The 21924-nt window shown below is 45.5% G+C and overlaps 1 protein-coding gene across 1 annotated transcript in view; it reads left to right on the top strand.

The window, feature by feature from the left end:
• CREBBP (CREB binding protein) overlaps window positions 1-21924 on the top strand; it is a 92714-nt gene that overhangs the window by 21969 nt on the left and 48821 nt on the right. Inside the window, exons 4-13 of the mRNA XM_060260667.1 lie at window positions 2644-2893; window positions 6700-6813; window positions 10978-11217; window positions 11829-11925; window positions 12333-12482; window positions 14585-14702; window positions 17657-17843; window positions 18483-18536; window positions 20528-20658; window positions 21253-21432. Of these exons, the coding sequence (XP_060116650.1) occupies window positions 2644-2893; window positions 6700-6813; window positions 10978-11217; window positions 11829-11925; window positions 12333-12482; window positions 14585-14702; window positions 17657-17843; window positions 18483-18536; window positions 20528-20658; window positions 21253-21432 (1521 nt within the window). The remainder of the gene's footprint in view (window positions 1-2643; window positions 2894-6699; window positions 6814-10977; window positions 11218-11828; window positions 11926-12332; window positions 12483-14584; window positions 14703-17656; window positions 17844-18482; window positions 18537-20527; window positions 20659-21252; window positions 21433-21924) is intronic.

Here is a 21924-nt window from a genome sequence, read left to right as displayed (position 1 = left end):
CGGGGAGAGGGAGATTGGATTTTATACCCTGCCCTTCACTCAGAGTCTTGGAGCAGCTCACACTCTCCTTTTCTTTCTTCTCCTCACAACTTACAACCCTGTGAGGTAGGTGGGGCTGTGAGATCTCATACGAGAACTGCTCTTGAGAGAGCAGCTCTGAGAAAGCTGTGGCTGACCCAAGGTCACTCAGCAGTGAAGAAGTGGGGAATCAGACCTGGTTCTCTCAGATTAGAGTCCACACTCCTAACCACTACACCAAACTGGCTTGACGGTACTTAACGTACACAAGGCGAGAATAGAGGCCTAACTATTGGCGGGAGAAGGCAGCATGACCAGTGACCCTCTGGAGAGTTTGGAAATTCAAGGCTATATGCTCCATGGGACGACTACAGCTACCCATAAGACCCTGCAGCAGAAGCTTCACATCAGAGTAGAATATTTTCCACTTTGGAATGCACATTGTCTCAAAAGACTTTTTCTGTTACACAACAAAAGACCTTATTCCCCAAACTTCAGTTTGCTTCTTACAACATCTGGAAAGTCCTAGCAGATCTTTAGATCCATCAATTCTCCCATAGCTCTGCTGATGAGTGGACATAATTATGGACAGTTGGATCCTTACTGTCATCAGGCTGGAATATGCCTGTGTGGGGTGATATCTCATGGCCCCATCTTGCCTTTCCTGTCTGCATCATGTGCAAACAACTCTATGTGTGCTGTCTGTTCTGGGTCTGTGTGTCAACGGGGAGTGACCACATACCCTGTAAAGACCCGTCAGTTTATAGGAACAACTCTAGCTTCAGTGGCGTACTCATCCACCTGATATAGTTCTTCCTCTGCAAAGGTAGATCCAGCAATTTCTAGGGTTTATGACCAATACTCCCTCTAGGCTGTGGAGTCTTATGAGCAAGAATTCTATTTTGTGAGCTACTGCAGATTACAAGGCAAAATAGTGCTGGAGGCATAACAACACAGCCGTAATGCAAAGAAGCAAGGAAATGCAGCGTTTATTAATTGACGCATTTATACCCCACCTTTTCCCATCTGCCACTTCGACCCACCTAGCCTGCTGCCTTTAAGAAGTGATGCCTCAAGTACAGCATCATCAGCCATGCAGCCAGCAAAGATTTGGTATAACAGAATTCTGTTCTTAGTGCATCTGATCCCAGCAGCCCGTGCCCTTGCCTTGCCTGCATGACATTTAGTATTTATGACAAGTGTTGCACATCCCCACAAACAATAAGGATGAATGTGGGCAATACTGTCCATTTTAAACGTTTACTTCCATATCACAGTTTAGATAATGTTGACTTCCCTGAAATTTAAACAAAAGAGAAAGGATGGTCTTTTCTTTGGAAATCCTGCCAGAGTGACCTTATACATTTAGTGTGAATAGCAAAGTGGTGATTCTGTAAACGTAGCTCAGTTACAGAGAAGTGAAATCTTGCTTAGATCTTAATCAGGTGTGTAATTCCTGTCAAGATAATAAGTCAGCGTGGTTGTGAATTCTGAGAAGCGGCAGAAATCCCTGAAGGTATTAAAACAGCTGCCATTTGGGAATGTTGCTGTTACTTCTTTTGCAGGATCCATGTCTGATAAAGTGATAGGTCAAGATGTGACGATGAGAACTGTTCACCTAAAAATCCACATCAGTAACAGTGTCACTGCATACTGATTTGGCTCTACCTACATAGCAGAACTGAGGCGTATATATCCATTGTGATTCAGTTGATGAAGGCAATTAAGATACAAAGGAAAATGGAAAAACACAAAGATGTTCATGGTTGACCTTTCAGATAGGCCAAACTTTCTTTGCAGTACATGTAGTTCTCATCTAACTATATGTTGACTGGATCAGAAGTTGCATTGAGGAAGGCCAATAGGAGCCAGAGAGTAAAAGCCAGGGATAAACAATTTGTTGAGATAGAACTTTCTGTCATCTGGAACTAGAGATTTTTCCTTAGTGATTTCTAGAAGATGAGAAGAGTGGGTGTGCTCATAGCAGTGGACTGCCTCAAAGCAGGCTTCTGACCTTTGGCCTGAAAGGGGGGGGGGGATCCTTCGTGCTTTAGGCTCCTGTCAATTAAACAGTGTGTAGGCTTGAGAGAACTACAGCTGAAAAGTTCCCCTCATGCAAGTTTGGGCCACAGAGAAGGCCAGATCTCAGACTGGGGGCCAGCTCATAAGAGTTCCACCAAAAAGACTGGTGTATCTGTGTGTATGATAGAGGGGCAAAAGCTATTACGTGGTTGGTTACTTATCTCAGATGAACCTGCTTTGAGTGTGCCCTTTATTTTTAATTCTTAAACTTTACATTTAATGATACATTTTCTTCCAAGAAGTAAATGCCAAGAATTCATTATGTAGAATAAAGTGAAAATGTTTAGAAGTTTCCTGCATATTGCCTTTTTAGGAACAATTGATTTGCAACAAAGTAATTTTCAATTGATGTTATTTAACAATTTTAAATTTGGTTTTAAACTGTATCTTCTTGTTAACTGCCCTGAGCTCTGTGAACTCAAAGAAGGGTGGTGTACAAGTCTAAATGATAAATAAATAAATGATTTAAGTGGGCGGCCAAGCGTCTCAGAGCTGGCCAGATGAATCTTCTGTTTCTTGTAATGCAAACGTATTTTGTTTTAGCCTCAAATGCAGCCCCAGGTGCAGCAGGTGGGAATTGTACCAACACAGGCAATGGCAACGGGTCCCACAGCTGATCCTGAAAAGCGCAAACTTATTCAGCAGCAACTGGTTCTGCTACTTCATGCTCACAAATGTCAGAGGCGAGAGCAAGCAAATGGAGAGGTGCGCGCATGTGCTCTTCCTCATTGTCGAACGATGAAAAATGTTCTCAATCACATGACACATTGTCAAGCTGGAAAGGCCTGTCAAGGTAAGAGCAGGTTGCTGCTACATCAGAATGTCTGTACTGTGTGTGTTCCACGACTCAATAGGTAATGTGTGTCTTGCCATGCGAAGATGGCTAGAGCATTGGCAGAAAGTTTGGGTAGCAGGGACTCCAGATCAGCCCTCATGGAGGGCAGGCCTCTTCAGAGCTTCCCAGTATTTTCAGTGTTTGGGGTCCGAAAGCATCTTTCTTGTGTTTTAGCCATGCATCACTTCAGCAATGTATGACATTCTGATGGCATCTCCACATTGTCACGGGTGTCGGTTATGAGTCTGTCAGGCCAGTAGGGGGCAGGCCACATAGCAGAATTGACTGGAGATGCCTCTAGAGGCACCACATGCCCAGACTGCAGCCTGCCTTCTTTGTGATGTTTGCCTCGGCAGAAGGCAGCAGGCCTTCGTTTTCTTCATCTCACTTCTCAAGACTGGCAATTCAGTTTCTGATTTTACCCTCCTAGATCTCAGGAGTCAGCGTGGCTTCCCCATTGTTTTCCTTTCTGACCTGATTGGGTTTTACGTACTTACAAAGAGGGCCCTTTTTCTTTTCCGACCTGCAGACAGATGGAGGAATTTCAAGCAAGTAGATACTGAGAGTTGTCCATGTTTGAATTATAGAGGAAATTGCACCCCCACTGGAAAAAAATCCCCCCCCCCCGGAAAAAATTCCTTGGGAACCCTGCATTTTTCTGCACTTTATCTGTTCATATTTTTAATATCCGATTGCTGGTTTGTGATGGTGCAGTAGCCCCCCCTGGATGCTGTATCAGACAGAGTTCCAGTTTAGTTTGTTTATGTCAAGCGACTTTGATGGAGCAGGGAGGTTTCTGTTGTGCCACCTGCTTTAAAGGATTCTTTCTCCCCATTTTGCCACTTTCTGGTTGCTCCACATTTAGGGCAGTCTGCCTGGCATCTACTGCAGCCTGTGCTTTCCTGTAGTAGGCTCCACGTTGTGGAGTGAGTTCCCAGTGGGGAGGGGGAAGGTGAGGGGGCACCGTCTTTGGAAGTTTTCAGGACAAGCTACAAAGCCATTTTATCCTCTAGGGCTTTTAATGAGACATAGGCTGTGGGGATTTTTTTAATGGGAGCGGGTTACTGGGCTTTGTGCTTATGTTTGGAATTGTGGTCCAGCTTGAGCCACAAAGGAAAGGTGGAATAGAAATACTTACATAAATTCTCCTCTGCCCAGCACTTCCCTGCTTCCAGCCCTCGTGGTGAGGTCTTGGAGACTCTTAGTCTTCAGAGACTTCCCAGTCAGTCCATCCCATAGCCTCCTTGGATCAGGACATCTCGTCACCCAGCTACATGGCAGGGGAGGGTCAGACAGGACAACGAGGGCTATTCCCTTGTCAGGGACGGAAGATCACTGTGACCCGGACCACACCTGTGGGGGCTTATTAAGATGTTTTACCCATTTTGAGCACATTTCATGGATTCCTGAGGGTGCTTGGGAAGTTTCCTTACAACGTGACTAGTTGTAATCCTGTTAAAACCCTAGTTCAGTGTTTAGGATACTTTCATGAGATTGGCATGGTTGCTTGTAGACATCCTCTCCCAGCACGTGCAGCCAATACAAATCCCCTTTGCCTGGGGCACGGAACAACTGGGCCTGGTTCAGACTTCTGGTTGTGACTTTTTGGCAGCCAGAGCTGTTGGCTGCAGAGGCGGCATTGTGGCTCACTCAAGCAGGAGGGAAGCCACACCGGCTGTGTTATTCTGAAGCACCCCTCTTGAGGAAACCTGCAGGGGAGCCGCCGGGTGTTCAGTTTGATCTTTGGTTGGGCATACAAGATAGACCAGTTTGCATCTTGGGAAGCAGAGTTTGGCGGGAGAGTTTTGCAGAATGCAATTTAGAAGCTGAGCTCCTCTTCCATTCAGCCAGATCTTCCTCACTGCTGCTTGTCACCAGTTTCCCGGGTGTCTTCCTCCACTGACAGAGAAAGGAACATTGGAATTTCCTATAAAGATTCATTCATCTCAGTGACCAGAAGACATCTTGCCAGCGCCTGGCCCTCAGTCTCCTGAACAAAGAACCATTTCTTCTGAAACAGGGGAAAGCCTCAGTGCCAAGACCCATACACTTGCCTGTGTTCAGGTATCTCTTGGTGCCGTTTAGTAGTAAGAACTATTGCTGCTATTTGTTTGATTTAAAGAATCGCCCTATCCCAGCTAGCGCCAGGCTCTGGGCGATGTACATCATGCCATATAAAACAATACAGAAGAGGGAGGTGTAATTTTTTGTGTTCCAAGATGATGTGTCTTTATTTCTGTCTCTTTGTTGGAGATTTTGATGTGTGACCCTTTTGGCTGAAGTCTTGGTCATGGGTGTGTTCCGCTAGCTTTTTTGGCTTGCTTGTTCTCAAGGATGCATCTTTCTTGTTTGTGGGATTAAATCCCAAAGCTGAGAGGTGCTCAGCCTCCCCCCTCAAAAAAAAATCATGGGCTTTGCAGAAGGTTTTTCTTCTTGGCCCTTCCTCCACAGGCTGCTGGGAGCAGCAACCATTTCCTGGATAATCCTGTCCACGGAGAAGAAAGAACCTTCATTGTGAGTTCCAGTATCCCTTTCTCTTAAACCTCCTATCTGCAGCAATACCAAGGAGAGAGGAAGAAACAAGACTATGCAGTTGTCCTGACCTGGACTATTGTTTTAGCTTAGTGTCTTCCTCTGCTGTTTTTATAAGAGTTCTATTTGTTCAGGAGAGAATGGTTCAGAGTCTGAGAGGCTGCAGGATTGGGCGTGGTGTTTGTGGATGTCATCCCTAATCAATGTTTGTTATTCAGTCTGCTGGCCTGAGGGGAGTATTTTATGCAGTGGCATCTGAGGGAATTTGGAGACAGCTCACTACCAGTGAGTATTCTGTGCCCATGCTGATGGTGGTGGGGAAATGAATGGTGGATCAGAAATCCATCTCTTACTAAACCACTGGGGAGGCGGGGGAGATGGCTGCTGGATTAGACAGAATGTATTTAATGGGAAAACATACCTGATTATTGAGTGGGGTGGTGTTAGCGTACCTGGTTTTGTACAAGAGTTGCCCTTACCCCTCTGCTTGTCTAGCTCTACTGCATTTGTACTGGTGTATCGGGTGCAGGGGCAGACAGAGTGGTCTGGCTGTTCCCTGTGACAGTATGCCTCCCAGATGGGCATGCTGCTGGGGAAAGTGAATGCCTGGAAGCAGAAGCCTCGGGATTTAAGATCACCCATTTTTCTTAATAACTGTGAGATTGTGTCATTGTTGCCCTTGTGGAGAGACAGTTCTGCTGAGCCGATGACTTTTGGAACTTTTGTAAGGACTATTTTATGCAGTATACAGGAATGAAATCTTTTGTCCTTTCTGTCCCATCATGATTTCTGTCATTCACAAAAGACACCTAAAATTTAATACAAGGTAGTCATGGAGAGTGGAATTAATATTTTTGATATTGCTATTTGAGTGTATTGACATATTTTTGCCTGCCAAGGGACTCTCTGGGTGAAAGAGTTTTTACAAAGGGCAGTGTTTTAAAAATAAATTATGTTCATGTCCTAAGAGATCTCGGAGCTCTGCAATTGGATGTCCTTTCACCTGTGTTCATCTGGTCGATGCAGCCCATGAAGTTGGCACTTGCATCACTTCCAAACACTTCCTGCTGCGTCTTATGCTTTGTGTTATTCCGTAGTGCTCACTTGAGGCTTATGTATAGTGTACATATTTCATTTTGCAAGTATTTGTGCAGCTTTTAGTTGAAAGGACAGGAGTTAATACTGTTTACCGCTAAAAAAGGCTGAGCTGACGGCTTTCCATCCTGTCCTAGTTGCCCACTGTGCATCCTCACGCCAGATCATCTCCCACTGGAAGAACTGCACGCGGCACGACTGCCCCGTCTGCCTCCCACTTAAAAATGCCAGCGACAAGAGGAGCCAGCAACGTAAGTGCAAGAAATAGTAGAGAAATCTACTCCGGTGGTTAGAGAAAAGTGTCATGAAATTTTGTGGTCCTCATATTTTATTTTAACTGGTTGAGATATACTTTGACATCTGCTTTATGAACATATGAAACTGCCTTATACTGAATCAGACCCTTGGTCCATCAAAGTCAGTATTGTCTTCTCAGACTGGCAGCAACTCTCCAGGGTCTCAAGCTGAGGTATTTCACACCTATTTGCCTGGACCCTTTTTTGGAGATGCCAGGGATTGAACCTGGGACCTTCTGCTTCCCAAGCAGATGCTCTACCACTGAGCCACCATCCCTCCCTTTATGGATTTCCATGATGTATATTGGCATCATCCCCTTTTGATGATTTGCTATTTAACTGGTAAAGTTAAAGAACTAAACAACCACCTGCACACAGACCGGATTATTATTGGAGATGTTTGTAATATCCAGAATGCGCTGTATCTCACACACAGTGTGTTGGCCTGGCTGGAGCCGGTGGTTGTCTTATCTCTCTTGGGCTTAGTAGGCTGTTTCTCAGCATCATTTTGGACTGGTTGACTTTTTCCTTCCCGTAATTAAGTTTATATTGGAATTTAAAAATGCCTAGGTTCAGTGCTCAGTTTGCTTTGATGAATTTTGATGCAGTTTGTGGTGGTTTGTGAAGAGCAGAAAGCAAGGGCTTAAACCCCTTTTGCTCTTCACAAAAAAACAACTGAGGAATGGGGAATTCCTTGCTGCTCAGCTGTTTGGTTTAAATGCCTGGGAGCCATTGACACCACTGCTTTCTGTGCCCTGCAGAAAGCTACAAGGAGCAGAAATTGGGGGTTTGAATAGCTCTGAACCCCTGTAACAGCTGTGCCGCTCAGAGCAGACTCCCCACATAGCTCAGCTATTTGGGGCATGAACCTGGTTTGTGCCCATCCCTAGAGTCCTTATCCAATGAACTGAAGTACCTAATACTTGGCTGTAAAAAAATACGAACATAAGAGAAGCCATGTTGGATCAGGCCAGTGGTCCATCCAGTCCAACCCTCTGTGTCACACAGTGGCCAAAAAAAACAGGTGCCATCAGAAGGTCCATCACTGGGGCCAGGACGCTAGAAGCCCTCACCCTGTTGCCCCTCTCAAGCACCAAGAATACAGAGCATCACTGCCCCAGACATAAGAACATAAGAGAAGCCCTGCTGGACCAGGCCAATGGCACATCCAGCCCAATACTCTGCGTCATACAATGGCCAAAAAAACCAGGTGCCATCAGGAGGTCCATCAGTGGGGCCAGGACACCAGAAACCCTCCTGCTGTAGTCCCCCCAAGCACCAAGAATACAGAGCATCCCTGCCCCAGACAGAGAGTTCCATCAGTACACTGAGCCAGTTTGGTGTAGTGGTTAAGTGTGCGGACTCTTATCTGGGAGAACCGGGTTTGATTCCCCACTCCTCCACTTGCACCTGCTGGAATGGCCTTGGGTCAGTCATAGCTCTCTTATCTGGGAGAACCGGGTTTGATTCCCCACTCCTCCACTTGCACCTGCTGGAATGGCCTTGGGTCAGCCATAGCTATCGCAGGAGTTGTCCTTGAAAGGGCAGCTGCTGTGAGAGCTGCTGTGAGAGCTGCTGTGAGAGCTCTCTTAGCCCCACCCACCTCACAGGGTGTCTATTGTGGGGGGAGAAGACACAGGAGATTGTAAGCCGCTCTGAGTCTCTGATTCAGGGAGAAGGGCGGGGTATAAATCTGCAATTCTTCTTCTTCTTCTTCTTCTTCTTCTTCTTCTTCTTCTTCTTCTTCTTCTAATAGCCACTGATGGACCTCTGCTCCATATGTTAATCTAATCCCCTCTTGAAGCTATCTCTGTCCCTTGTAAACCTCTATCATGCCACCCCTTAGTCAACATTCCTCCAAGCTAAAGAGCCCCAAGCGTTTTAACCTTTCCTCATAGGGAAAGTGTTCCAACCCTTTAATCATTCCAGTTGCCCTTTTCTGGACTTTTTCCAAAGCTATAATATCCTTTTTGAGGTGCGGTGACCAGAATTGTACACAGTACTCCAAATGAGGCTGCACCATTGATTTATACAGAGGCATTATGATACAGACTGATCTGTTTTCAACTCCCTTCCTAATAATTTTCAGCATAATGTTGGCCTTTTTTGTTGCAGTGGCACACTGTCTCGACATTTTTAGTGAGTTATCTACCACAACCCCAAGATCTCTCTCTTGGTCAGTCTCTGCTGGCTCACACCCCATCAACTTGTATTTCTTATTTAGGATTTTATTTAGGAAGTCTTTGATCCAGTGATGCACAATTAGAAACATAGTACAGTTCTGCTTGTGCAGAATCTTGTGGAACATCTAGTGCTTCCCTCCCTATATGTTATAGTGCCCAGAAAGTGGTTGCATGAGATCTTGCATAGATGGAAATGCAAATGGGGATACAGTAAGATTGAGTACAACCAGCTGCTGTGGTCCATTCCTTGCATTTCTGCTTGCACAAGAGCTCTAATGCAAGTGGAAATTCTGTGGATTGTGTGGTGTGTTTGGGGTTAGGGTGGGAAACATCTAGATTGGAGGGGGGGTGCTAGTGCATCCATCCAGCTGGTGCTTATCCTGCAGATAATGATGTAATCGAAATGAAATAACACCAAAATGTTATTAACACCAACTGTTTTAAATTGTTTAAAAATTTAATTGATTTGATGATGATGATGCACTAACGTGTTATTCTCTTATTGTTATTATGACTATTGTTGTAAGCCGCCCTGAGCCTGTCTCGGTGGGGAGGGCAGGGTATAAATTTAATAAACTTAAACTTAATGAGGACTATAGAATCTTCAGCTGATAGAGGTGTGAATAATCTTAGTGTGGTTTATGGAAATTAAGCTTTCACCAGTTACTGTTGTGCATGAATAGTCTCTGTACTTCGTTTGACTGCATTCACCTTTTTGTTGTGGGAAAATGTTTTTTTTTTGAGGGGTGGGGAGCTGAACCAAGGAATCCACGTGGGTCTCAGCCCCTTCAGGGCTTTCCAGGCCAGATGGGAGCCAGCTAGGGTACCAACTTCAGTGGCCAACTCACATCTGCTGGAATCTCAGGCCCCACCACGTTGGGCACCAATTTTGGAAAAAATGGGGGCGGGCGGGGGAGCTGAACCAAGTAGTCCATTCTGGGTCTCAGCCCCACCCACCCGCGCCACCGAAGGCTTTCCAGGTCAGATGGGAGCCAGCTAGGGTACTTAGTTCAAACAGAAAAAGGATGCACACTTACATTAAGTTCTGTTTTACTATCAAGCATCCAACTTATTAAGAAGCCGTGTATACAAATCACCTAGTATGAAGAAGAAATCTCCCCAGACTGCCTATTATGGCCTCAAGCAGGCAGTCAAAAGGCTGCCCCCTGCCCTTTGGAAAACCTCTGTGTGTGTGTGTGCGTGCATGCACACTCATGCTTGTGTACACACCTTCTCACCCCTGAGTGAAGGTGAGGAAAGGATAAGCAGGCCCCTCCTCTCAAAAACACAGTGAGCTCTAAACATTCCTGGGTCATCAGAAGCAGGTCAGGAGGCTCCAGATTAGAACAGGAGACAAGAACCTCCCTGCCTTTTTGTTTCTGGAGAGGAGCGATGGCCCCCTCCGCACCGGAATGCCAGCTCTGCATGTGCTGAAGGTCGCAGCCAGGCACTGCTCCTCCTCAGCAACATTGTGCATATTGGGAAGAATCAAAGTCTGCTTTTGCTGCAGTGAGCTTTAGATATGACTAGCCAGGGCCCCCATGATCCAAATTCTGCCGTACTTAAATAAGTGTGGCTCTTACCCTGAACCTCCTTTGGCCCCGGCCTGTTTACCAATTTTTATATTCTCATGCGGGGTCTGCCTCATGAGAAGTACCCATTGCCTGCATCCAAAGAAGATGGCTGCGGCCCAGTGAACCTTAGACTAGAATAAAAACTTGTTAGACTTCAGGGTACCACCAGTCTCTCTGTTTGCTTAAAGCAGAAATCTGAAAGTTACTCTTGTGGCGCCTGAGGAGCGGGAACTGAGATTCACATTACTTCCATAGTCACGATGTGAGGGCACCAGTCCCCCCCCCCCCATTTGTTAACCTATACATTCATGTGTGCATTGTATCTCATGGTAAAGAAATGCATTTATTTTATTTTTTTGTAGCGCTCCTTGGATCCCCTGGTAATGGAATCCAGAGTTCTGTTGCTTCTGGAACAAGCCAGCCGACAGCTCCTTCCCTAAGTAACCCTAACCCAATTGATCCCAGCTCCATGCAGCGGGCCTATGCTGCTCTCGGCTTGCCTTATGGCAATCAGCCACAGGCTCCATTGCAGCCACAAGTACAAGGCCAGCAAACGGCTCAGCCTCAGACCCATCAGCAGATGCGGACCATAAATGCATTGGGTAGGTAGAAGAAATGAGAAAGGAAACTGGTGGTAATAGCCACCAGTAACAAAGGCTTCAGGCATTGGGATGTTTGCATGGTGTTTGATTCATGAAAACCCAGAACCTTAAGGTGCCTCCAAAATAGTGATGCGGGACATTTTTATGCACAGGAATGCTAGCATATATGAATCTGTGGGGCAGGTAGCAGTAAGGTAGGTGGCTTTTGTCAGGTAACAGGGCTGCTGCAGATGAACTTCTCAGTGTCATCGCTTGGTGAAAAACAGTAGCCCATCTATGGCTAGCTGAACAAATTGACAAACCATCTTAGCTGACTTCTGTTTAGTTACCAGTCTTCCCTTCCCTTAAGGTTTCTTCTTTAGTCATGTTTGAAACTGTCCACTTCTGTTTTGTGTTAAACAGAAGTTGCTGAATGGTTTCATCTTTATTGATTTCTTCAGGTCCCATACTGGGAATGTTATTGTAACAAGCATTTGCAAAAATACACACTGAGTAATACATATTTGCAGTAATTTCTTTGCCATATAATTAATATGTAAACATTGGTGATTTAAAATTGTGCATTCCTTGATATTCCATCTGAATTAATGAGAGGGCATCTTGTTCCAAAGGAGCTAATCAGATGAATCTTGCTGCGGGAGGATTAACAGACCAGCAAGCTGGCATGATCTCAGAAACTGCTCTTCCGACTTCACTCCGGGCAGCAAAGTAAGCCACGTTTTACACCGTCACTGCGTGTTTTTTGTGTGTCATTATTTGTCTGTGTTGGAAATCATGCTAGTCATTAGGCTGTTACATGTTGTTGTTTCATATCACTCTTTTTCTCCATTATTTCCCTGCCCCTTTGGTTTTCCTTGTACTGATGTATCCGATTACTTACTTGCTTAGTCATTGAAATAGTAAGTGGGCTCAAAATAATAATTTGATAATAATATAATCGTTTCTATTTTAATTTAACTGTTTTATTGTGACTTTTCTGTGCCGTGTGAGCCGCCCGGAGCCTGCTTCGGCGGGGAGGACAGGATACAAATCGAATAAACGAAAGGAATAATGTGGCCTGCAATAAAGGAGTGTTTGGCAAGCTTTGTAATCTCTTCCAATGTTCTGTCCTCCAGCCCTTTAATGAATGATGGTCCAAATGCTGGCAGTGTTACAAGTCTTGGTGGCTCCATGCCAACAGCTGCACCGCCTTCCAGTGCTGGAATGAGAAAAGCTTGGCATGAACACGTCACTCAGGATTTACGCAATCACTTAGTCCATAAACTGTAAGTATCTGCTGTGATAAGGCACAGTTTATAGTGAGGTTGGGGAAGTTTCTCCTAAACTGTAGTACTAATTCTTGAAGTTGAGCTGTGGGCTGGCAGTACCTTTGAAGGTATGGTTGAGTGTTGGAAGGAATAAAGAGATAATTAGTTCAGCTCTTCACTCTTAGAGCTTCCACCTTCACCAAGCTCAGCAGCTGGCTCTTTTTTTTCCTGTCGCTCCCTGACCTAGCCATGGTAATCCATGCAATGGGCACCTCCCGGCTAGACTGCTGTAACTAGCTCTATGCTGGCCTACCCTTGAGGCTGGCCCGGAAGCGCCAGCTGATCCAGACTGTGGTGGTATGAATCCTGACAGCACGTATTCAGCCTGCGATGTGCAGCGGCACCAGCTTCCAGCGGAGGACTGAGTCAGGTTCAAGGTCTTGGTCTTGGCCTTGAAGGCCTTGGGCGGTCTGGGACCATCTCCTCTGTATGCCCCCCAGAGAGCATCATGCATTCCCAGTAACAACTTGCTTGTGATCTTTAGCCCCAAAGAGGTCCAGCTGTCCCATCCCAGGGTCAGGGCTTTTTCAGAACCACCTGGTGGAACTCTCTGCGAGGCCTGTAAGGCAGAGATGCTCTGCCAGGCTTTGGGGCAGGGGCAGCAACAGTTTTTCTAACATGGCTGGCACCCATTTCATCCTCCCCCTAAACTCTGAACTGTGTTCCTGTTCCCCCCTCCCCAGGAAGTGACCAGGATGCCAGAGGTAAAAAATTTAGGGGTGCCAGGAGACTTCAGGTAGTGCAGAATGCGGCGGCCAGGCTGCTGGTGGGACTACCTAGATGGGAACACGTGCGGCCTGTGCTGCGGGATCTGCATTGGCTGCCGATCGTCTACCGTGTTCGCTATAAGGTGCTGGTTATCACCTTTAAAGCCCTATATGGCCAAGGACCTGCCTACCTAAGAGACCGCCTCTGCCCATATATTCCCCAGAGAGCACTAAGATCCAGCTCCCAAAACCTCCTACAAATCCCTGGGCCAAGAGAGGCCAGACTGAAGATAACCCGGGAGCAAGCCTTTTCACTAATGGCCCCTCGTTGGTGGAACCAACTTCCAGAGATGGTGCGAGCCCTGCGGGACTTGAACCAGTTCCGCAGGGCTTGCAAAACCTCTCTTTTTCAGCTCACATTTAAAACAGGACCAGACCAAACTGATTAATTATTGTAACTTTAGCCACCTCATGTGTAATTGGAACTGATGTATGATAATGCGTAAATTGTGACCGATAGAAGTATAGCACCTATTTCTATCTATTTTTATATTTTTCTATTTTCTATTTTTAAACTTTAATTAATTTATAACTGTACCATTTAAATCATTGTGTATCTGTTTTAACCAAATCATGGCTTGCCATGTCTGTGAGCCGCCCTGAGCCCGCCTTTTGGCGGGGGAGGGCGGGATATAAGAATAAAATTTGCTTTGCTTTGCTTTGCTATCTTGAATTTAATGAATCTATTTTAAATTGGTTTTTAACTTACTAATTCTATTATACTTATTTTTTAGTGTTTTTGTGTATTGTTCTATGGCTCCATGCCAACAACTATTTTGGAGCTCTCATTGTATATGGCCCAGAACCTGGCACAAGCCAGAATAGGGCAATTAACAAATCCAATAAATAATAATAATATAAGAGAAGGTGTTTCATGAAACAGTTCCTTCCCATATTCTGTCCATTTCGTTCTTCTTAGCAGTAGATGGAGAAAATGTAGAAGTGGCTTTGCCTCTTCCCCTTCCAATCCTCATATCATATCACCAGGTCTTTTATATGACTTGCATTATGAAATTGGAAAAGGGGGGGGGCTGGTGCTGTCTGTTGGAGAGGGTTTTGTTATTGTTATCTGCTTATTTATATTCTGTCCATTTCCCATAGAGGCTCAGGGCAGAGTACAACATGAATAGTAAAATCACAATAAAATCAACATACAATAAAACAGCATTTCAATATGCCACCCAGCAGAATAGTTCAGCAGGACTGCTGTTGTCTTTTTGCATAATGTAGACAGAAAGCAGAGGATTGCTAGCTGTGTAATTAAAAGGGGGTTTGCATCTTCCCTTGATGCAGCGTCCAAGCCATCTTCCCCACTCCTGACCCAGCTGCACTGAAAGATCGCCGGATGGAGAATCTGGTGGCTTATGCTAGGAAAGTGGAAGGCGACATGTACGAATCGGCTAACAGTCGGGTATGTTATCTGTTGGACAAGTGCTTGGATTTGGGAGCTCGTGTTTGATGCACCATTCTGGGAGGGCACATCAATGTAAAAAGTATCTCTGCTTCCAGTGCACTTTGCTTTGCTTTGTGGCTGAAAAAGTGCAACCAAATAGAATGATTAAAGTGAGAACTTGATCAGTGAAATGCTCCTTTGTTAAGAATGTATTGCATACCATAGTGAAAGCAGAAGTCACAACAGCACTCTTTTTCACTTTGAAAAACCTGTTAATTTTGTATTTCTGGCTTGGAAAAGGAAGCCAAACTTTCGCTGTTTCATCTATCAGTTGATAGTGACTGTTGACATTGGAGGCTGGTTCTGTGCATGATCCCGGAAGATCCTAGACCTGGATCACTGGATTGCTGTGAAGATAAATGTAATTATTTACCAAAACATTTGAAGTCTGCTTTTTTCATACAAGTATCCTCAAAGCTGTTCAAGAGCACATGAAAACATGCTGAAACAATCATAGAATCATAGAGTTCGAAGGGACTCTGGAGGGGAGGGACGGTGGCTAAGTGGTAGAGCATCTGCTTGGGAAAGCAGAAGGTCCCAGGTTCAATCCCCGGCATCTCCAAAAAAGGGTCCAGGCAAATAGGTGTGAAAAACCTCAGCTTGAGACCCTGGAGAGCCGCTGCCAGTCTGAGAAGACAATACTGACTTTGATGGACCGAGGGTCTGATTCAGTATAAGGCAGCTCATATGTTGAGGGACGGTGGGAGGGACGGTGGCTCAGTGGTAGAGCATCTGCTTGGGAAGCAGAAGGTCCCAGGTTCAATCCCTGGCATCTCCAAAAAGGGTCCAGGCAAGTAGGCGTGAAAATCCTCAGCTTGAGACCATGGAGAGCCGCTGCCAGTCTGAGTAGACAATACTGACTTTGATGGACCAAGGGTCTGATTCAGTATAAGGCAGCTTCATATGTCCATATGTCCATATGACCTCCAGGATAACCTAGTCTGACCCTCTGCACAATGCAGGAAACTCACAAATACCTCCCCCTAAATTCACAGGATCCTCATTGCTGTCAAATGGCCATCCAGCCTCTGTTTAAAAACCTCCAAGGAAGGAGAGCCCACCACCTCCCAAGGAAGCCTGTTCCACTGAAAACTGCTCTAACGGTCAGGAAGTTCTTCCTAATGTTGAGCCAGAAACTCTTTTGATTTAATTTCAACCCATTGGTTCTGGTCCTACCTTCTGGGGCCACAGAAAGCAATTCCACACTATCCTCTATATGACAGTCCTTCAAGTACTTGAAGATGGTGATCCTATCACCTCTCAGCTGCCTCCTCTCCAGGCTAAACATGCTTAGCTCCTTCAGCCTTTCTTCATAGGACTTAGTCTCCAGACCCCTCACCATCTTTGTCTTCCTCCTCTGGACCCATTCCAACTTGTCTAGATCCTTCTTAAAATGTGGTGCCCAAAACTGAACACAATACTCGAAGTGAGGTTTTACCAGAGCAGAGTAAAGTGATACCATCACTTCGCGTGATCTGGACACTATACTTCTGTTGATACAGCCCAATATTGCATTTGCCTTTTTAGCCACCTCATCACTCTGTTGACTGATGTTCAGCATATGGTCCACTAAGACCCCTAGATCCTTTTCGCACATACTACTGCTAAGACAAGTCTCCCTCATCCTATAAACATGCATGGGATTTTTCCTACCTAAATGCAGAACTTTACATTTATCCCTGTTAAAATTCATTTTATTGGTTTTAACCCAGCTTTCCAGCCTGTCAAGATCATCCTGTATCCTGTTTCTGTCTTCTACTGTATTTGCAACCCCTCCCAATTTAGTATCATTGGCAAATTTAATAAGCATTCCCTCTATTCCTTCATCCAAATCATTGATAAAGATGTTGAACAAAACAGGTCCCAGGACAGATCCTTGAGGCACTCCACTTGTCACTCCTCTCCAAGAGGATGAGGAACCATTCACAAGCACTCTTTGGGTGCGATCTGTCAACCAGTTACAGATCCACCTAATGGTAACAGGATCCAAACCACATTTTACCTACTTATCATCAAGGATAGTATGTGGAACCTTATCAAAAGCCTTACTGAAATCAAGATAAATGATGTCTACAGCATTCTCCTAATCCAGCAAGGTAGTCACTTTCTCAAAAAAGATATGTTAGTCTGACATGACTTGTTCTTGAGAAACCCATGCTGGCTCTTAATTATCACAGCCATCCTTTCTAAATGTTCTAAAAGTTTTCCAGGTATAGATGTCAAACTGTCAGGTCAGAAGTTACCCAGATCCTCCTCTTTCCCCTTCTTGAAGATGGGGACAACATTCGCCCGCCTCCAATCTTCCGGCACCTCTCCTGTTTCTCAAAAATAATAGCCAGAGGCTCAGAAAATACATCAGTTAAATACTATATTCTTATAATTAATCAATTAAATACTGTGTTCTTTAAAATGGGAGTAAAAAACCCAGAGGTCCTATTTTTTAAAATGAGTTCCATGTCAAAGGGAGGGGTAGAGAGCCATGTGTGCTGTCCTGTGCTCCTTGGAAGAATAAAAATGTGATGGATGCTCCAATCTGTCACCACTTCATCCCCTTCTGAACCAGAGGAGTCTATGGTAGTCTGCTATCGCTGTCTTTTGCCTTGTCTCTGGACCTTGACTGAACTGGATTCACCGACATGGTTATGGTCCGGCTGCTGCCGTCGAGTCCTGGGATTGTTAATCAGATAATACCCTGCTTTACCGCTTGGCACTGTACCTCAGCTTCAGACAGCCTTGCAGTCTTCTCAGCGCATGTGTTCATATTTCCCGAGCACAGGCGAAGCAAAACTTGATGGTTCAGGTTACAGTTGTTCATGTGAAGTAAATTATAGAGCAGCATTATTCTGAATTATCTGTGACTCCTCATTTTGAATATCTTTTATAACTAACCCTAATATGCTTGTCCTTTGTAGGATGAATACTACCATTTATTGGCTGAGAAAATCTATAAAATTCAAAAGGAACTTGAAGAAAAGCGGAGGTCTCGTTTACATAAGCAAGGGATCATGGGTAACCAGCCAGCCTTGCAGCCCCCGGGGGGTCAGGCAGCTGGCATTCCACAGGTGGCAGCAACCATGGCACAGCCTGTAAGACCTCCCAGTAAGTACTTTAAAAGGGAGACAGCAGAATTTTTTAGTTTTACATTTTTACCCCACTAATGGGCATTTCACAAGTATTTATTTTGGAAACATACCCTCTTCTTTCTATCTTCTTTGATGGTATTTGAGACGGCTTCTAAAGAAACCATAAAACGGTGTCCAGGTAAAAGCAGCATCTGAAGCAATGTGCAATGGCCAATTCTAATCCAACAATGGAAGAAAAACTAGAGTAGAAGGCCTCAGAGATGTGACCTATAACACCCAATGGAAGCTGTGCTAATATTTTCTGCCAAAAGTCTGGCTAAACAAAGCATTTTTGCCCAGTATTTGGGCTAGTGGAACTTTCCCAAGAGTCTTCAAAGGCAGCTCTCTGTATAATGCATTAAAGTAATAAAGTCTGGCCACTCTTAAAGCATAGATGACTATAGCACTATTGTATAATATCTGGAAATTCCAAAGTTGGGCGGGGACACCTCTGATTGCTCTATGTGGTTCACTTTAGGGTTGGGGGAGGAGGAGCCAGGAATGACATTTGGTTTTTTGACATTCTGGTGTTCTTGCTTTGTGGTGCTAGCAGCATGGATTCTTAGTTGTTTCTTAATGACCACATCAAAAGTAACCAGCTCTTGTGTGCTTACAGATGGGCCGATGCCAATGCCAAACGTGCCTCTGAGCCGCTTGCAGGTCTCTCAAGGTATTTAACTTCCACTAATTTCCTGCTTAGCCTTTCTCTTTGGTACTCTGCTGTTGGGGTGAAGAGTGTATTTTGCCTCCTGAGTGCCAACGAAAGTGATGGGAAACATGTCTTATCTTGGGATCCTCCATGTCAAGAGTCACATTTAACAAAGCAACCTAGATCCCCATGTGATGCTCCGAGACTTCTTTGAACTTGTCTGTGAAGTGGTGGTGGTTCCAGTGTCTCGAACTTTGGTCAAGGTCATTCTTTGTTTGGGGGGGCTGCTTCAGTCCAAGGGCAGACACTTGAAATAGGATATTGAAAACTGTCAGTCATTACAGCCCCCTCAATGCAGCATTAACATTAAGCCGTTGTCACATGGTGTCTAGATGCCTTGAAGCGGGGGTGGGGTAGGGGATGCTAAAGATGGCTGTTTAATTGCCATCCTTTCCCACCCAACCCCACGCTTGTATCTCTCTCTCCTCTGATTCTCATTCTCATTCTCTCTTTGTACAGTCTGCCTTTCCTACTGCAACAGCTTCTCCTCTTTATAGTCACATAAGAGTAGGGGCATAAATGCCTCTGGTAACTTGTTGATTCCTCCCTTTGAAGTGTTTGGCATTGTGGTAAAGAGTTTACAAAGGATTATACAGTTAATTAAGAGAACTGATGTTTGGAAAAGAGGCCATTGGCCTCCTAGGGATGCCAGTGTGGAGGAACCAGGAAGAGTTGTGAAGATGGGTGCTGGATGTTGTTGTGCTTGGGGCATCCTCTAGGCCCGTTATGTAGAATGTAGATGAACCCGTGGAGTGGCTGGGCTCAGGGGACTTGGAGGACCTTCCCTTTGTAACTGGGGCCCAAGGTGGTGGGCAAGTTTCCTGCGACTCGTTGGGCTCCGAAAGATAGTCCCATACCATCGCAGCACCCGTCTCCGCTCTCAGGGGCCTCTCGACGCACCGCGCATGGCGGACACTCTTGAAGTACTTTTCCAAAAAGGGTCATCCTTTGCCCAGGCCTGTTTTTGCCCAAGGTTGTGTCTCAGTTCCACCTCGCCCAAGAGATTATTTTACCTGCATTTTTCCTGCACTGAGTTCAGAGATGGTGAGATGTTTCCATTCCTTAGATGTTTGTTCTGCCTGAGTCAGCCACACTCCAGTTCTGTAGGGCTAAGACTTTATTTGTGTTTGTTTCTCAGGACTGAGCTAGGGTAAGAGGGCGTCTGCTCAGACACTTTCCAGATGGATCGTGTCCACTATTAGGCAGTGTTGTGAGTAGGCGAAGGCACTGTGTCCTTTAGAGGTGCACGCTCATTCTATGAGGGCCATGGCCTCTTCTGCTGCTTTCTGGAGTCCCACTGCGGAAGATCTGTCGAGCAGCCACTTGGTTGTTGGAGGACACGTTTGTTTGCCACTACACAGTAGACCTGCAGGCTAGATGAAAAGTTCAAATGGGGAAGGCCATCCTTCAGTCCCTGTTTTCTTAGGGGAGCATGCCCCGTCGCCTGGTGTTTACCTTGCTAGAATCCCCATGTAGGACTGCACAGCGGATCGACAATGAAAACTGGGTTGTATCTGTTCATCGAGTGTCTTCTGGGCAGGCACACATGCTCCCTCCTGCCCTTCTACATGCAGTAGAGATTCTGAGAGCAGTAGGGGGGGTGAGATCCCTGGACGGGAACACGTTTTGGCTCCTGTACACAGTGCCCTGGAGACTCTTAGCTGTGGAAACCTACCGATAAGCAGGTCTGCTCACACACAATCCCTCCCCCCCCACATTTGCCTGCATGGACGATACTCGATGAACCACTGTTGCAGCCCTGTTTTCTTACAACTTATTTTATTATTGAAAATTCTCCCTTTGTTGTTTATACCTGGTGAGCCCCCTCAAGCAGGTCTCCAGCAAAGCAGAAGACACACATTCGAAATGTCTAGTGTCTGTCTAGATTTGTATGTCCAGAAGCGGTTGGGTTCCTTGCTCCTAACGAGCTGTTCTGGGGGTGCATTTTGCAGGAATGGGAGTGAATCAGTTTCACCCTATATCCATAGGGAATGTCCAGATGCCTCAGGCCGCCATGGGACCCCGTGCAGCTTCTCCAATGAGCCATCCTGTCCAGATGAACAACATCAGCTCCGTTCCAGCAGTTAGTACCTTTTTGGTCATCACATCTTTATTTTAGAATGCTTTGGAAAGACAGCAAGATTATCTTCTGTCCTTTACGATTTTGGTTTAACTAAGATATTGAGACAGTAGTCTCTGTTTATTGTGCCAGGTTAACTTTTTATATTTCAAATATAATCCTTATTCCTTTCATTCTCCCCAAAGGAGACCGAAAGAGGCTTACAGCATGCTCCCCTGTGGGGTGGGTTAGAGGCTGAGGGGAAAAGAAGGGCAGCTCTCAGTCACCCAGCCAGTTTCCGTGGGAGAGTTGAACGAGTACCCAGAGCTGAACCATGGGGGGGGATAGATTTCCCAATCCAGTATGGTGAAAATTTTGGAAGAGAGTTCAGTAGTATCAAAGGAATTGGTGGGGAGGGGGGAGACTGGGATATCCGAGTCCAGAAACTATGTTTTGTATTTCCTTCATGATATGTAAACCATTTAAAGTGCCTCTTGCATTGTTTGCATTTATGTATTTAATCTCCAAATCTTGTTTGATTCAGAAGAATGTTGAAATATAGACGTGCTTTGTTTTCCTGAGCACATCAGGCTTATGGGTGCTTGCTTTGTGTGCTAGATGGCCATGTCTCCTTCGCGGATGCCTCAGCCTCAGAACGTGCTGGCAGCCCATTCGAGCAGCCTGATGAGCCAAGCCTCCACCCAGGCCCAGTTCCTGTCACAAAACCAGTTCCCTGCCTCCACGGGCGCCATGAGTGTCAGCAGTGCAGCCATGGGGCAGGCAGCCGCGGCATCACAGGTCAGCAGAGACACCTTTTGCTCAGCATTTCAGCTGTCGTGAGTTTATGTTTTGTTGTTGCCTTGTTTAAAGTTTTCAAAAATACACACATACTATGCATATTGAAGAGTATCCCTAAGCCCTAAAAGAATGCAAGAAAGAAAATGATCCATCAAGATAAAATATATCCATATGTTTTGTGTGAATATACTGGTGTAACGCTGGATTATTTTCCATTGTGTGTGCCAACCCATTTTCTGTATAAGGAGTTCAAGGTGGGTTGTTTTTTACAGAAATGTCGAGGAACCTGGGCTTGCCTCAGGTGCCTGGTAGTTTCCATGAATGTCAGAGTCCGTGGATCACTTCACATCATTTGAAGAAGAAGATGGTGATGATGATGATATTGGATTTATATCCTGCTCAGAGTCTCAGAGCGGCTCACAATCTCCTTTACCTCCCTCCCCCACACCTTGTGAGGTGGGTGGGCTAAGAGAGCTCTCCCAGCAGCTGCCC

This window comes from Heteronotia binoei, chromosome 20 (assembly GCF_032191835.1).
Source record: "Heteronotia binoei isolate CCM8104 ecotype False Entrance Well chromosome 20, APGP_CSIRO_Hbin_v1, whole genome shotgun sequence".
NCBI classification, from domain to species: Eukaryota; Metazoa; Chordata; class Lepidosauria; order Squamata; family Gekkonidae; genus Heteronotia; species Heteronotia binoei.
This window is presented reverse-complemented; position numbering and strand designations above follow the sequence as displayed.